General features: G+C 45.0%; 1 protein-coding gene across 1 annotated transcript; it reads left to right on the top strand.

Moving 5' to 3' along the window:
* The first annotated feature begins 796 nt into the window (after positions 1 to 796).
* Positions 797 to 6640, top strand: LOC308137925 (high affinity choline transporter 1-like). The gene is made up of 7 exons (XM_080506828.1): positions 797 to 1797; positions 2076 to 2231; positions 2736 to 2884; positions 3550 to 3693; positions 3848 to 4001; positions 5116 to 5333; positions 5492 to 6640. The coding sequence occupies exons 1-7, from the start codon at positions 1722 to 1724 to the stop codon at positions 6041 to 6043; spliced, it is 1449 nt and encodes a 482-aa protein (XP_080362954.1). The 5' UTR covers positions 797 to 1721; the 3' UTR covers positions 6044 to 6640.
* The last annotated feature ends 9431 nt before the right edge of the window (positions 6641 to 16071 follow it).

Here is a 16071-nt window from a genome sequence, read left to right as displayed (position 1 = left end):
ATTGGTTTCCAGGCTGTTTCCTGCACTAGAGCCTCCGTCTACCACCCTGCAACACAAACTGGACCTGTTTCTGTCTATTGACACTTTAGAATTCAGTTCAGTTTTATACAATGGTATTTCTACAGCTCCGAATACAACTCAGTCATTTCAACACGATCTACAAAGGAAAACCAACAATTCACATTGTATTTTCATTTATTTATTAATTTGAATGAGACAGTGCATTTTGATGAACAGACAGTGCTGTAAATATACCAGATTTAGCTCAGAGCTCATTTACATCTTCAGTCCCACAATGTAGAACCATACCACCAAACACAAATATACATAGGTACTAAAGTATGTGTAAAAAATAACAGACACTAGAAAACACACCACATTACAATACATTTACCAGACAGCACATCATTTAAAAAAACATTACTACATCAATGGAGGCTTTCTGCTGACCAATTGGGTTGAGGGGACAGAGGAGTAGAAAGGATAGGATGGATAGAGAAATAGATTGGAGGGATAGAGGAGAGGAAAGTCTAGGATAGGAAAGAAAGAGATCGATTGGGGGGGATTCAAACCTTGATTTGGGTAGTGGGCAGAAACAGACCCTGGTACAGGTAGGGAGCTCTAGAGAGAATGGCAGGAGGAGGAGAGGATAGAAGAGAGGAAAGGATAGGACAGATAGGTTGTTTAAGTTGGGGGAGGTAGAGAGAGGTAGCGAGAGAGGCGGGGGGGGGGGGGGGGGGGGGGTTTAAACAGTCCCAACTATAAACTTTCGTAAATAGAAACGTTTGGATTCTTGTCTTAAAAGTAGATTCTGTTTCAGCCTCCCTAACTGAAACTGGGATCTGGTTCCACAAGATGGGAGCGTACGAGCTGAAGGCTCATTGTACTTTCAGAAAACCGAGGAACCTCCAGGGGGCAGCACTCTTCGAACCAAGTGTTCTTCTTGGGGGGTACGGGACTAACAGTTCTTTAAGATAAGATGGGGCCTGGTTATTAAGAGCTTCATAGGTTAGAAGAAGGATTTTAAATTCTATTCTAGATTTAACAGGGAGCCAATGCAGAGAGTATTGAAGTGATGTGATCTCTTATGCTGGTCCTTGTCAGGACTCTCGCTGCAGCATTTTGAATCGATTGAAGACTTTTTAAGAAGTTACTTGGACACCCTGATATAGGGAGTTACAATAGTGTACTCCAGAAGTAATAAATGATGGATTAGTTTTTCGGCATCACGCTGAGTCAGCATGTTTCTAATTTTGGAAATATTACATAGGTGAAAAAAGGCAGTCCTGCAGATTTGTTTAATGTGAGTTAAAGGATAAATCCTGGTCAAAAAAAACTATCAGGTTCCTCACACTGGTACTGGAGGTCAAACTAGTACCATCCAGTGTGACGATATCTTTAGATAATTTGATTCTCAGATGTTGTTGCCAAAATATCATAATTTCAGTTTTATGTGAGTTAAGGAGCAAAAAATGATGTCTCATCCAAACCATGTACCAAGCATGTAAAAAGTAAAATGTATAGGACCAAAGATAGAGCCCCGTGGAACTTAATGGTTAAACCCAGTGCAGTTTTTACGGGGGGACTCGGCCGAGGATATAGGAAGATTGGAAGCTGGTGAGTATTTAGTAGTTTAACTGTTATTTGTTCAGTGATTCTGTGTTTTGTGATCCATCTCAGCCACGTGGGTCGGAGGAGCTGTGATTGTTGGCACTGTGGAGATGATGTACACGCCGTCAATGGGACTGATCTGGACACTCATCATGTTCACTGCATACAGTTTGGGGTTCATTGTTGGTAAGAGTTACAGTCATATCTGCCAGACTACTGCTAATCTGGATTTGAGAAACAATCAAAACAGAAGAGAATTGAAGAGTTCTTCCAAACACACCATGACAAACAAGGAACATTTTCTGCTCAGATGTTGGTTCGTGTTTCTGCAAAGAAAGCAGATTGATGGAAAGGATCAATGGCTGACAAGTTATTATGTAATTTTTTTGAATCAGTGTTTGATATCTACATCTTCAAAAACACAATATACTTTTTGTCTCCTTCTGTTGCACTTTTCTCCTCAGGTGGTTTGTTCTTTGCGAAGCCGATGAGAGACATGAAATGTGTCACCGTGATGGATCCATTTCACTTGAAATATGGAAAAATCGCTGCAGCTGGACTGAGTCTGCTTTCACTTATGGTGGATGTGACCTGGGTACCATCAACACTGATTGGACTCGGTAAAAATCCATTCTCCTGGGATTTGGTAGTTTTATTTTGACAGTCACCTTGATAACAATCAAACTTGGTAGTTTTATTTTTACAGTCACCTTGATAACAATCAAACTTGGTAGTTTTATTTTTACAGTCACCTTGATAACAATCAAACTTGGTCGTCTGTCCACTAGAATGTTCTCCCAGTGTTAATGTTTAGAGCTCTGTGTTCTCTGCAATGTGTGTGTGTGAGTGTGAGTGTGTGTGTGTGTTGCTTTACTAAAACAAAACAAACAGCACCAACTTGTGGCCCACCATGAAAACTACATAATTTCTGCATCACGTTTCGTCCGTTTCCATAGAAACAAACATTGTTTTTAGAATGTTGCAGTGTAAATGTGAAACCTTTCTGAAAACAAAACACTGAGTTTTCACTTGAAACGTCGTGGTGTAAACGAGGCTTTATACTGGCGTTACTGTGATGCTCATTGGCTGCTGTGCTGTGGACCAATCCTGACGGTGTCTGACAGGAGGAACCATGAGTGTGGTCCTGGATGTGTCCTTCTCCGTCTGCATCTGGATCTCTGCTGCCGTGGCCGTGGTCTACACCCTGCTGGGAGGCCTCTACTCGGTGGCCTACACTGATGTGATACAGCTCGTCCTCATCTTCATCAGCTTGGTAAAGGCTGCTGGAGTCGTGTGTGTATGTGTGTGTGTGTGTGGGTCGGTGGCGTCATTGCAGCAGCCACTCGCGGCCAAACATAAACTACATCTTCAGTGTTTTGGCTATTTCTATAGGAAGGGCCATCGTTTTTAAAATGAGGGCCTTTCAAAAAGGATTTTTTGAAGGAGTTTAGAATTTTATTATGAAAGGCCCTAGCCTAGCTAACCAAGTAATATCCATTTGCAAGGTTTTACTAAATGAGGGCTATTAATTTTAAGTTTGGAGCTTTTATTTTGAAAGCAAGGACATGCAGATTAACTGGCCAAAGTTAAATTTAAATCTAGTTGCTCAATACTATGAATTGCAGAACAATGTTCTCCCAAGGTGCAGTTACAGCGACATCATCAAGATGGAGGGAGCATGGTGAAGAGGTCAAATGTGGCTTTACTTAGGCAGAAGAGGAAGAAGAGGAGGAAAGAGAAACGACAAATCATTCAGTATCCTTGCCCCCTGGCAAGGCTGGTGGAAGGGTCAGGGTTAGGGCTAGGGTTAGGGTTAGGGTTAACCCAAACCCTGACAACTAAACTATATTTCTATATAATCTGATACGTTTCAAGGAGGGTTAGAAAGAAAACCTCACAGGCTCTGTGTATTTATTGTTCCTTGTCTTTTTCCTACAGGTTGTCTGTGTTCCCTTCGTCATGATGAACCCTCACACCGTGAACATCAGCCAGACTCTGCTGAACAACTCTTTACACTCTCCATGGATTGGCACACCAGACGTTAGAAAGACATGGTTACTGATTGATGAGTTCTGCTCCTTGGTAAGCTGAGGCAACAACATCAAGTAATATCATCTCCTACAATCACACTGCAGTAGGACAGCTCATGTCATTTGTGTTTCTGACACTTCAAAACTAAATTCAGGGAAGAAAATCAGCAGATTTAGTTTTTAATTCACTGCATTTTGTTTTGAAGGTCCTTGGCAGTATGGGATATCAGGCTATCCACCAGAGAATCTTGTCGTCTTCTTCTACTGCGACGGCCAAGCTCACATGCTTTGTTGCTGCTTTCATCCTGCTTGTATTTATGATTCCTCTCGTACTGCTCGGTGCGGCCGTGTCGTCTACAGGTAATCAACAGTTTTACCTACTGCAGTCAATTGTGAAAAATGCTGTCTGTGTTATGGTCAATTAAATTCTAATGTCATTTTGAAAAATTGTCCCTCTGGAAGCTCCTGCTGAGGCAGAGGATCAAAGTGTTTCCTGGTTTCTTAATAGGGGCGTAGAAGATAAATGAGAAGACTTTCAACTTGATCAGCAGTTTCCATCAAGCAGCCATCTACAACTCATCAGTAATGAATTCATGCACTTATATAATGATGATCTCTTCATAGAGACTCGTTTACAAATCAATTCTCTGTGCAAGTGAATAAAGTCTCCCATGTTACAGCCTCTAAAATCAAACAGCACACATCTGGTAGTGGATCCCTGAGCTGAGTCACAATATTCCTTTTCTATCGTATTAGTGCTGAATGTCAACTGGTGAAGTACCGCCCTCCCTCAAACTGCAGCAATCAGATCCATATTAAAGAAGCACAACCTGGATCCTGAGCTCCTCTCAAACAAGCACCCTCTCTCAAACTGTCCCTTTCTGACAAAGATTCTGGAAAAGGTCGTCACCCTGCAGATTCCAGGACATCTCCAATCCCAACAACGTCCTCAGACGTTTCAATCAGGTTTGAGACCCTCCGACAGCACAAAGACTGCTCTGACAGAGTTTTAAATAACCTCCTGAGAGCAGAAGATTCTGGCTCCCCCAGACTACTGATCCTGCTCCACCTACTCAGTGCCGCCGTGTTCCACCAAGACTGAAAGAACGAGATTGTGGATACAAGTGTCAGGACTCATGGTGGAGCCATTGGTCCTTCACAGTGAAAAGAGACAGCTAAAGTGGTTCAGGACAACGGCTAAGAGATCCACTGGTGTCCTCTAACTGAACAAAGGACATCCGACTCAGCCCCTCAGCCCGGTCTAAACTACCAGGAGAAATGACATCTCTTGGATGGTCTTCCAGAAATTTGACGCCCTTCAAAAGTGTTGGGGGAAAACAGGGGTGTCCGGGCTGATTGTCTCTCCATACTGCCATTGGGACCGTATGCAGGCCAAGTTGGATAGACGATGAATGAATTAACCATTTTAGGTCTATCAGTCGAACTGTTTCATTCTCCTGTTTCCGTCCTTCAGACTGGAACATGACCTCCTATGGTTCTCCGTCTCCATACAACCGTGGGGAAGCAGCTCTGGTCCTGCCCATCGCCCTGCAGCACCTCACCCCGACCTTCGTCTCCATCATCGGTATCGGATGTGTGGCTGCAGCCGTCATGTCGTCAGCTGACTCTGCTTTGCTTTCTGCTGCTTCAGTTTTCACCAACAACATCTACAAGAACCTCCTGAGACCAAAGGTGAGCTGATCTAGAATCCAACTAAACTGCTTCTTCTTACTACTACAGTACCAAACTCCCCATTCAATGGTTTTACTGTATGGAGAGGAGCCAATAAGGATGATTTGACAGACTGAATGAATGAACATCTGGTTTATAATTCATTGTTTTCTCCCCAGGCACCAGACAGGGAGACCCTGTGGGTGATCCGTGCTGCTGTGGTTGTGGTGGGTGTGGCTGGAACATCTCTGACCAACCTGAAAAACAGCATCGTGCTCTTCTGGTTTCTTGGAGCCGAAGTGTCATACGTCCTCATCTTCCCTCAACTCGTCTGTGTCCTCTTTTCTAAAGTGTCCAATGCTTACGGGGCTCTTATAGGCCTTCTAGTGGGACTGGGGGTACGACTCCTCAGTGGAAACAAATCTCTGGGACTGCCCGTCATCCTCCATTTCCCAGGATGCACTCTGGAGGAGGGCGTCTACGTCCAGTACTCTCCGGTTAAGACCATCTCCATGGTGTCTGGTCTGGTCTCCATCTTGCTCTTCTCCTACCTGACGTCTGAGCTCTTCAATAGAAACCTGCTGTCTGAGAGGTGGGACGTGTTCAAAGTGAAACACCGGCAGCTGCCACAAACACCAGCAGGTGGCGCCACAGAGCTGAAGGAGAATGAGAAGCGGAATGGAAACCTCCCTCCTTCTGACATAACAGAACCAATGATGAGCACATGTTAACATTCCTGTCTGGTGTTTATTTACTCATGTAATGAATGAAGGGGGTAACTACAATCTAGGCTCATGAAATCCATTGCTTCATGCTCCTCGTCCATCATTCCATCTTGTATTTGCTAATCCAATTCAGGGTCGGGGGTTCTGGAGCCGATCCCAACTACTGTGGGCGAGGCCAGGATCCACCCTGGACAGGTTGCTGGTCTGTCACAGTGTCACGCTCGTCAGTCCAATATACATGAAATGTGATGCAATTAGAAGAAGCTCTTTTTAAACATGGTACCTTATTTTCAATGTTTCATTTAATTAAATCTGAGACATTTCCAGTCAAATGTAAACAAACAGCACCAACATCCTTGTGGGTTTTTTTTGTTTGTTTTGGTTTTTTTGCCACTGAGGACTGATGCATTGTTTAGTATTATTATACTTGTTCGATGTGTTGAACTTTCTTGGTTTTGGTTTACTAAGTGGCTTAAAGGAGCCAATTAAAAATACCTTGTTATATTACTGAAGTAGATTTCAGAAGTATCTGTACTTCACTTGAGTTTTCACATGTATTCCAACTTTCACTAATACATCAGTTAGTGAGTGAAGTCGAATAATTAGAGGTAGAAAAAGCTTGTACAGTAAATAAACTGTTGTAATCCAAACATTTGACTTTTTATGTTGCTTTAGAGAAACGGTTTACAAAGAAATAGAATATATAGCAGGCCAGCGGCTAGGGAGCATAGACCCCCCCACACCCTGACATACTCACACAAGACGACACCCATACTTATATATAGAATACACACCCCCACACGCACATACACCCATGCTCACATTCACCCCACCACACACACAAACACACGCAGACACTTACACACACACACCCGCACACACCTATCTGCACTCGTATCTCCCTGATACCAATCTACACTGTGATCTCCCTGATACCCATCTACACTGTGATCTCCCTGATACCCATCTACACTGAGATCTCCCTGATACCTGTCTACACTGTGATCTCCCTGATACCTCTCTACACACTGTGATCTCACTGATACCCATCTACACTGTGATCTCACTGATACCCATCTACACTGTGATCTCCCTCATACCTATCTACACTGTCATCTCCCTGATACCTGTCTACACACTGTGATCTCCCTGATACCTATCTACACTGTGATCTCCCTGATACCTATCTACATGCACTCTGGCTGTGTACACCAGTCCAAACATTCTGACCAAAGACCTGTGAAGACTTATCGTTATACCTGGGCCACCCCATTCCAGTCTCACCTGCACTTTGCCTGTTAGACGATCTCACAGAAATTAAAAGAGAGAAAAACGAGTCCTTCACACTCCTGGTCTCTCGAAGTGTGACAAAAAAGCCAATCCTCATGAACTGGATATCCAAAAGTAATCTTAATAAAACCTTACACCTAGACAACATCACATTGGAGAGGGGGGGGGGGGGGGGTAGTACCGGCTTGGGGCTCTTGGGGTCATCTGTGGCTGGGGTGTTGAGGCTTGGGTGGTTGGTGGCCCTGCAATCTGGGGGGGTGCTGGCGTCTAGCCTGGGGAGGGGCGGCCTGGCCTGGGGGGTACTGGGGAGGTTGTGTGGGGGAGGGTCTGCTCTGGTTTGGGGGTGGTCCCGCTGGGGTGGGGTGGGGGTGCTGGGAATTGGGCCTTAATGACCTAATTAAAAAGTCGCATCAAGCAGGTAGTGCAAATAAATAAATAGATAAATAGTACAACAACAGACTACAACTTACTACTAATAAAAGCAGAAATAGTAAAAATGCAATAAAAAAAGTGAGTCAGATATAAATAGAACAGAGATTGAAGGTCAAAGGTTAAATGTTTTTTATGTTGAGATCAGGGGGCATGTTGTCGACAGCTGCTGAAAGTAACTAAAAAGTTACTCGTAATCTTTTTATTTCCCCTACTCCTTTTTAGCAGCATCAACATGACAACATGATGTGACTGAGAGATGTGTGATGTCAGAACAGTTTTTACTCTTGTAACAGGAAGAGACCAAGAGTCTCCTCCTGTTGCTGCTTTTTTTCAATGTTGGCATGGCTGCTGTACACGACCAGGGGGGAACGCTCAAAGAGACACCCCAACACACACACACACACACACACACACACACACACACACACACACACACACACACACACACACACACACACACACACACACACACACACACACACACACACACACACACACACACACACACACATACGGGTCCCCAACAGGCCATCATGAGATCCCATCCTCCATCAATCCAACCACGATTGAGCAGGGAGAACCACAACCCAGCCCCCCTGGAGCACCATACGTGAACGAGCCTGACCCCCCCGTGCTCCAGCCATACTCAACCTGGACCGGGGCAGGACCACAGCCAGAGGTGCTGGGGGGACAAAGATAAACTGGAGCAAGTAAACAAGTGATTTCCTAGAATTGCTCTTTGAACAATTTGATTAAAACTCAAAGCCACGCCCAATTTCAATGTGAACCAGTCTCTGTGGCGCAATAGGATAGCGTGTTCGGCTGTTAACCGAAAGGTTGGTGGTTCGGGCCCACCTAGGGATGAGATCTATGGCTATGCACAGAGAGACAGGTCAAGACAAACACAGAAAACCAACTATTCTCTTCGCAGCATCTGTGCTGCTGGGAAAAATCAGGAACTACAACAAACCTCAGTTCCTCATGAACCTGAGGTGAATGCATCAGGCTAAACTCACAAAGGCTGGTTGAAAAACTGCTGGAGGAGGTAATGAAGGTTTGCCTGGCTCCTTCTGCGAGTCTCTGGGAAAGGAAGCATCAACTCACCAAACAGCCACGGATTTTACTTTCCCACATCAGTGCTGCAGTCAGTCAGCAGGAGGTGGACAATGGACTTCTGCTCTCCTTTGCTACACCAAAACTCCCTGACTTTTCTGAGCTGAAGAAGAAGGACCTCTACACCGTCACAGTGAAGGTCATGAACTGTATGTCGCTGACTGGTGTCCAGGAGTCCAGGTGGTCTGAGACGTTGGCACCAGGGTCCTCACCTAGACGCAGCTGTAGGTCCCTGTACAAAGCCCCCATTGAGAAATGCACTGCGGATCTCCAGTGGAGGGTGGTACATGGACCGTGGATCTCCAGTGGAGGGTGGTACATGGGGCCGTGGGTCTCCAGTGGAGGGTGGTACATGGGGCTGTGGGTCTCCAGTGGAGGGTGGTACATGGGGCTGTGGGTCTCCAGTGGAGGGTGGTACATGGGGCTGTGGGTCTCCAGTGGAGGGTGGTACATGGGGCTGTGGGTCTCCAGTGGAGGGTGGTACATGGGGCTGTGGGTCTCCAGTGGAGGGTGGTACATGGGGCCGTGGGTCTCCAGTGGAGGGTGGTACATGGGGCCGTGGGTCTCCAGTGGAGGGTGGTTCATGGGGCCGTGGGTCTCCAGTGGAGGGTGGTTCATGGGGCACCACTCAATCCCCAAACTGACAGTCGAACTGACTCACTCATTCTTCCTCAACTCCCTGTGAAGACTCTCCATCCACCTGGTTGACGTCGTCCTGAGGAGGACTTTCCTTCCATTGTAACGCCTCAAAAGTCTTGAATGAACATCGGCTCGGAGTGATTCTGGCAAATGAATCCAGGATTCACTCTACCAACTGAGCTATAGAACGATGTAAACTGTTTCCTCACAGGCGAGAAAACATCCCAGTGGAATAGACACACAGCAATAGTTTACATTGTTCTAATTCATGTTTCTGAAAAGCCAAGTTTTTATGGACAAAATAGCTCAACAATGTTTTTTTGAGTCTTTATTAAATTGCATGATAATAAACTACTATTTTATTTCCTCATGAGTGGCCCTAAAACTCTTCTGCAGAAACAAGTTGGTCTGAGTTTCTTAAAAAGGTCTATTTTAAAACCTGCTAGTGAATTTCAGTCCACCATGTCTGTGGCAGACAGAAGAACCAGACTGGAGGAAAACTGTGCTGAGCTGAGGGAACTCATTCTATAATCAACAGTTACCATGAGGAGCCTCTCTCATCTGCTGAATTGAATCCACAGGAGGTAATGAGACATCGATGGACTCTGCTGCTCTCTGATTATGTAACTAAACACACCTGTGAGCTACAAGCTTTAAATACTGGAGTTTCAATCACAGCAGGAGGTCATAACTCAAGGGTTTGTGTCCAGAAGTATCTGCAGATGAACTTCATCCACAACTGAAGGTTACAGTCTGCTGGAGTCAGTCCTGCAATATGCAAATTAGCCATGAGCACCAGACAGGAGAAAGCCTGACTTTGAGTAACTTTGTAAATAAAGTCACTCAGTTCCAGTGATAATAAGCTGGAGCTGCTGGAGGAGAGCAGAGCTCCGGAGGTGAGGCTCCACACGCCAAGGTTGTGTGGCCGAGACGATGAGCCTCCCATGGGCTCAGGAGAAGCATGTGGGGGGGGTCAGTTGGTGGGTCAGATGGAGTTCTGTGAAAAGTGAATAAAGCCCCGGAGATGTATCCACGGCACGAAGCCTGTTAATCCTTAAAAATCCATATATTAACCACTTCATTATATAAGCTGCAGGGATCAAAGCACGTGGAAAAAGTAAGGGCTTATAGTCCAGAAAGTAGTGTAGTTAAACTATTTATGGATCCGTCAGTTTTCCAATGTGTGTCCACATTCTCACTCCTATACAAGTGGTTCCTTGGGTTTTCAGAAGAAGGAGTGGGAGGAGTTGTGGTTCAGGAACAGTCCTGGTTCTCCCATGCAGGTCCAAGGAGCTGGTCGCTTGAGATCTGTGATGAAACTTTGTCCTGTGTGATCCAGGAGGAGCTGGCCGGTGTTTTCTGTCATTTGTTGGTGGAGTTCGTTATGAGTTCTGGAGGCATGATTCAGTCGTGATATAATTACAGGAATCGATGAGGATGGGATTTGAACCCACACGTGCAGAGCACAATGGGTTAGCAGTCCATCACCTTAACCACTCGGTCAAGAGGTTAAATTAACCACTCAGTGTGCTGCTTTTTGAATGGCCCCTCAGGAATAAATCATTTTATTTGACTTGTCCGGCACCCCACTTGAACTAATCTGACTTCATGCCAAAGTACAGAGACACAGAGCCTACAGCAGTGGTTCTGGAACTCTCTCAGCACTTCCCACAATACATCTCTGGACACGGTGGTCGACCATCCTCAACGCTTTGAAACGCATGTGTACACTGGATCGGTGAATCCCCATGGCCCCTTGATCATCTGTGAGAGGGTGAATCTGGTCTGTGGTACCACGGCCAGGACTGAATCTGAGGTTTGACCATTGGTTGGAGTCTCCTTCCCAGTACCCGAGCGTAGACTTTCCCTGGGAGGCTGAGAAGTGTGGTCTTGAAGAAGTGTGTCTTGTGGAAATGTTGGAGGTGAGCATGCAGCAATGTCAGTCGGCTGAGGAATCAGACTGCGATCGAACATTTTAATGATCCTTTCACGTAATGAGAGAAATGTTTCCATCAAACGTCTGAGCGGAAAGTAAAGGAAATGTTTTATTTTAGACACGACAGCAAATATGATCCAGCACAGGAATTGATTGTGTCTGATCTAAAGTTACAAAAGGCACACCAAAAACTAATCTTCTCAAAAGTAAACATTCCCACAGTAGACATCTTTTGCCTCCACTTCCCATAATGATTATTTCTATCGCTTCTGGTGCACACGCTGTGACACAGGGAGTTAAATCCCACACCACCTGTGGAGTTTCACAATAAAATGATGACATGAACAAAAGAACAATACAATACAGGCCACTTCTTTTGTCCAGGCATGAATGCTCCCCTGAACTCAAATGCAACCAGACTAAGGTTCGCTTCACGGCCAATGTCAGGGACTATCAGCGGACTTTCCAGCAAATGGAGCCGGAGGACGCCATGGAGAGCGCTGTGCATTTTGGGTAGTAAACAAACAAAGCTACAGGCCCCGGCATACATACTCCCATAAGAAGAAGGACAGTTGGCCCGCTGCCATAAATAATTCTTGTTGGCAGGAGAGTTCATACTCCGAGAAGAAGCTGTCAAACTCTAAGGCCACGCCCCCTCACCTGCATTGTAACTTTTCAACTGAACAGCTCTCACTTCAAATGTTTTCAGAAACACATTTTTCTGAACTGTTTCACTAATAAAAGAGAAGATTTGTCTCTGAGCCGCCATGTTGGTTTGGTTTTAACTGCAGGAGCTGAGTGATGCATTCAGAACTGCATGCTAATGTTTGTCGGGGTGATGATGGCTTTATGTGGGAGAGCAGGTTGCTCTTCAATCTTACACAATGAGTCATTTGAGAGAGAGAGAGAGCGAGAGGGAGAGAGAGAGAGAGAGAGAGAGAGAGAGAGAGAGAGAGAGAGAGAGAGAGAGAGAGAGTTGTACTGTTGAAAACCTAGGCAAACTTGTTTTTTTACATTTTCATTTACTTTGATAAGAGATGCTATCAAACAGTACCTGAGCCTTTCAGTCGAAACAAAGCTGAGGAATTTAGGGGTGACCTTTGACTCGTTATTGTCACTGGAGCAACATTGTAGACAGCTGGTAAAAAACAGTTGTGTCACATCGCCAATCTCAGGTCCGTGATATCGAGAGAGGAGCTCAAAATGACACCTGGACTACTGCAGCAGCCTCTTCACGTGCCTCAACAAAACAGAGCTGGCTCGGTTGCAGTTCATCCAAAGCTCAGCTGCGAGACTCTTGACCATCACCAACAGGAGGGCCCATATTACCCCGGTGCTGATATCACTCCACTACTCAATACTGCTCTGAGCTCAAAGAGTTGGAGGAAATAATGAAGCTACTGCCGTGGTGCCAATCAGGTGTGTTGTTCTGGGCCACATGAGTTGACAGGTGAGATCCCACTAGCATTTGTCTCTAACTCTCCAACACTGCTGGTAAATAACTCAACCTCGAAGCACAAATCAGATGAGAAGCTGGACTTGGATGCAAATGAGTTTTACTCCTAAGAACCAGCAGAATTCAGAGTCTCTGCTTGGTCCAAGACTGACGACACAGTGTTTGATTCTACCTCACTTCCCTTCTCTGGTCTGCTGTATTACCTTTGGCATCATGCCTTTTATGTTATTTTTGGAACCTACAACACACATTTGGAACTAAACATGTCTTCAAACGTCTCCTTTAGAAAGACCCTCCACTGGGATTTTCCCTCTTTTGGGTCATTTAATGGTGTCGTATTCCTCTGAGGGTCACTGAAGCTTATTTGGCCCTGCTTATTTCACGATTAGAACCATTGGCAGAGCATCCCTTTAAAAAACAACAACATTGCCATGGATGCAATACCTGGACAAAACACCATTTCATTGAAAGGGTTAACAAGCTGGATTAATCTTCCAATTACCATTAGAGAATCTTCCACTTTTACTGCATTTGAAAAAGAACTGAAACTCTGGTTAAAGGCTAATCAATCTTGTGATCAATTGTAAGACCTGATTAAATGTTATTGACTGGGAAATTTGTTTATTTCACAGGGGTGGTTGTAAATAGGGTATATACTCTATGTCCAGGTTTGTTTTTAAATAATTGTTATTGTCTTGAATGTACAAGGACTATGGATATAAAGTAGCCCATGGCTAAATCTGGTGCATTTACACAAAGTGACTACTGAGTGTCCATTAATGTGTACGATCCTCTGGAAATATACTAATAAAGAAAGAAAGATAAATACAGCACAGATCTAGGCCACGACATCATCACTCTGACACAGGTCCCAACATATATGACAGATTTATTACTTTGTTTATATTGTACAGCTTCCCCATGTAAAACATTTTAGGCACCATTACATAAGTAAGTATGATTTTCTCTCCACATATCTCTAAGCACTACTGCATTGGGCAATATGGTTTAAATCTCTACACGACAAACAACAACCGGTTTGACCAGACTGATTAGCTCAGACGAGGGAGGATTTGTTCCCTGATAACTGTAATGTTCACCACCAGCAGTCACTTGTTCAGTCAGTCACACCTCAGACAGTCTGCGGTGGTCCATCATGGCCGTCAACGTCCCCGGTGCCGTGGTGATGGCGGTCTTCTACCTGCTGGTCCTCGGGACCGGCGTCTGGGCCTCCTTCAAGTCCAGACGGGAGCAGAAGAAGAGTGCAGCCACTGGGATGGAGATGGCCCTGCTGGGGAACCGAGGCATCGGCTGGCTGGTGGGGATCTTCACCATGACAGGTGAGCGCCACGCCAATGCTGGGATTTCATAACCCACTGAGTAATCACAAAGTATCTGGATGAGATTGAGAAGAAAATCAAACTACTGCAGAGAAACAGAAGGACTGCAAAGTTAATGCAAACTGGCTCATGTCCAGGGTGTAATCTATTACTTCTGAAAGTTTTCCACTGTTTGTGATCAGACTTGTTGCTACACACTTGAGAAGGTGTGAGTCCACTCATTAAACCTTCATTTGCATAATTGTGTTTACAGCTGATGTTCGTCATGGTGTTTTTGGAACTCAGCCAACTTGTCATGTCCTGCTCCTCTGCAGCCTCATAGGAGGGTTATAGTGCTGCAGGTTGTGTTTCCTTCTCCTCTGCAGGTTCCAGATGGGCGTGTCAGGCGGCTGTGTCAGAGAGGAGAGAGCCGGCTGGGTAATTCCCTGGATTGGGTGCAGCTGCTTAAGCTCCGCTCAGATCCAGTCCGTGTGTTCCCCCTCACCAAACCTACTCCTTTGGAGGAGCACCAAGCGCAGGGGTGTCAAACTCAGTTCCTCGAGGGCCGAAGCTCTGCACGTTTTCCACGTCTCCCTCCACTGAATGTCCTGATGGTTCATCACCACGTTTAACACAAAGCCAGATAAGGAGCTGCTCATTGCATTCAGCTGTGTGGAAAGCAGGGAGACGTGGAAAATGTGCAGGGCTGCAGCTCTCCAGGACCGGAGTTTGACACATGTGATCTAGAGAAAGGACTCAAGCCTTGTTTTATTCCCGTTTGAAGAGTAAAAGATCCTGTGTTGATGTTCAATTGGTTTCCAGGCTGTTTCCTGCACTAGAGCCTCCGTCCACCACCCTGCAACACAAACTGGACCTGTTTCTGTCTATTGACACTTTAGAATTCAGTTCAGTTTTATACAATGGTATTTCTACAGCTCCGAATACAACTCAGTCATTTCAACACGATCTACAAAGGAAAACCAACAATTCACATTGTATTTTCATTTATTTATTAATTTGAATGAGACAGTGCATTTTGATGAACAGACAGTGCTGTAAATATACCAGATTTAGCTCAGAGCTCATTTACATCTTCAGTCCCACAATGTAGAACCATACCACCAAACACAAATATACATAGGTACTAAAGTATGTGTAAAAAATAACAGACACTAGAAAACACACCACATTACAATACATTTACCAGACAGTACATCATTTAAAAAAACATTACTACATCAATGGAGGCTTTCTGCTGACCGATTGGGTTGAGGGGACAGAGGAGTAGAAAGGATAGGATGGATAGAGAAATAGATTGGAGGGATAGAGGAGAGGAAAGTCTAGGATAGGAAAGAAAGAGATCGATTGGGGGGGATTCAAACCTTGATTTGGGTAGTGGGCAGAAACAGACCCTGGTACAGGTAGGGAGCTCTAGAGAGAATGGCAGGAGGAGGAGAGGATAGAAGAGAGGAAAGGATAGGACAGATAGGTTGTTTAAGTTGGGGGAGGTAGAGAGAGGTAGCGAGAGAGGCGGGGGGGTTTAAACAGCCCCAACTATAAACTTTCGTAAATAGAAACGCTTGGATTCTTGTCTTAAAAGTAGATTCTGTTTCAGCCTCCCTAACTGAAACTGGGATCTGGTTCCACAAGATGGGAGCGTACGAGCTGAAGGCTCATTGTACTTTCAGAAAACCGAGGAACCTCCAGGGGGCAGCACTCTTCGAACCAAGTGTTCTTCTTGGGGGATATGTGACTAACAGTTCTTTAAGATAAGATGGGGCCTGGTTATTAAGAGCTTCATAGGTTAGAAGAAGGATTTTAAATTATATTCTAGATTTAACAGGGAGCC

This window comes from Blennius ocellaris (assembly GCF_963422515.1).
Source record: "Blennius ocellaris genome assembly, chromosome: 2".
Lineage (NCBI taxonomy): Eukaryota > Metazoa > Chordata > Actinopteri > Blenniiformes > Blenniidae > Blennius > Blennius ocellaris.
The sequence above is the reverse complement of the archived record's forward strand: the minus strand, read 5'-3'. Positions and strand labels throughout refer to the sequence as shown.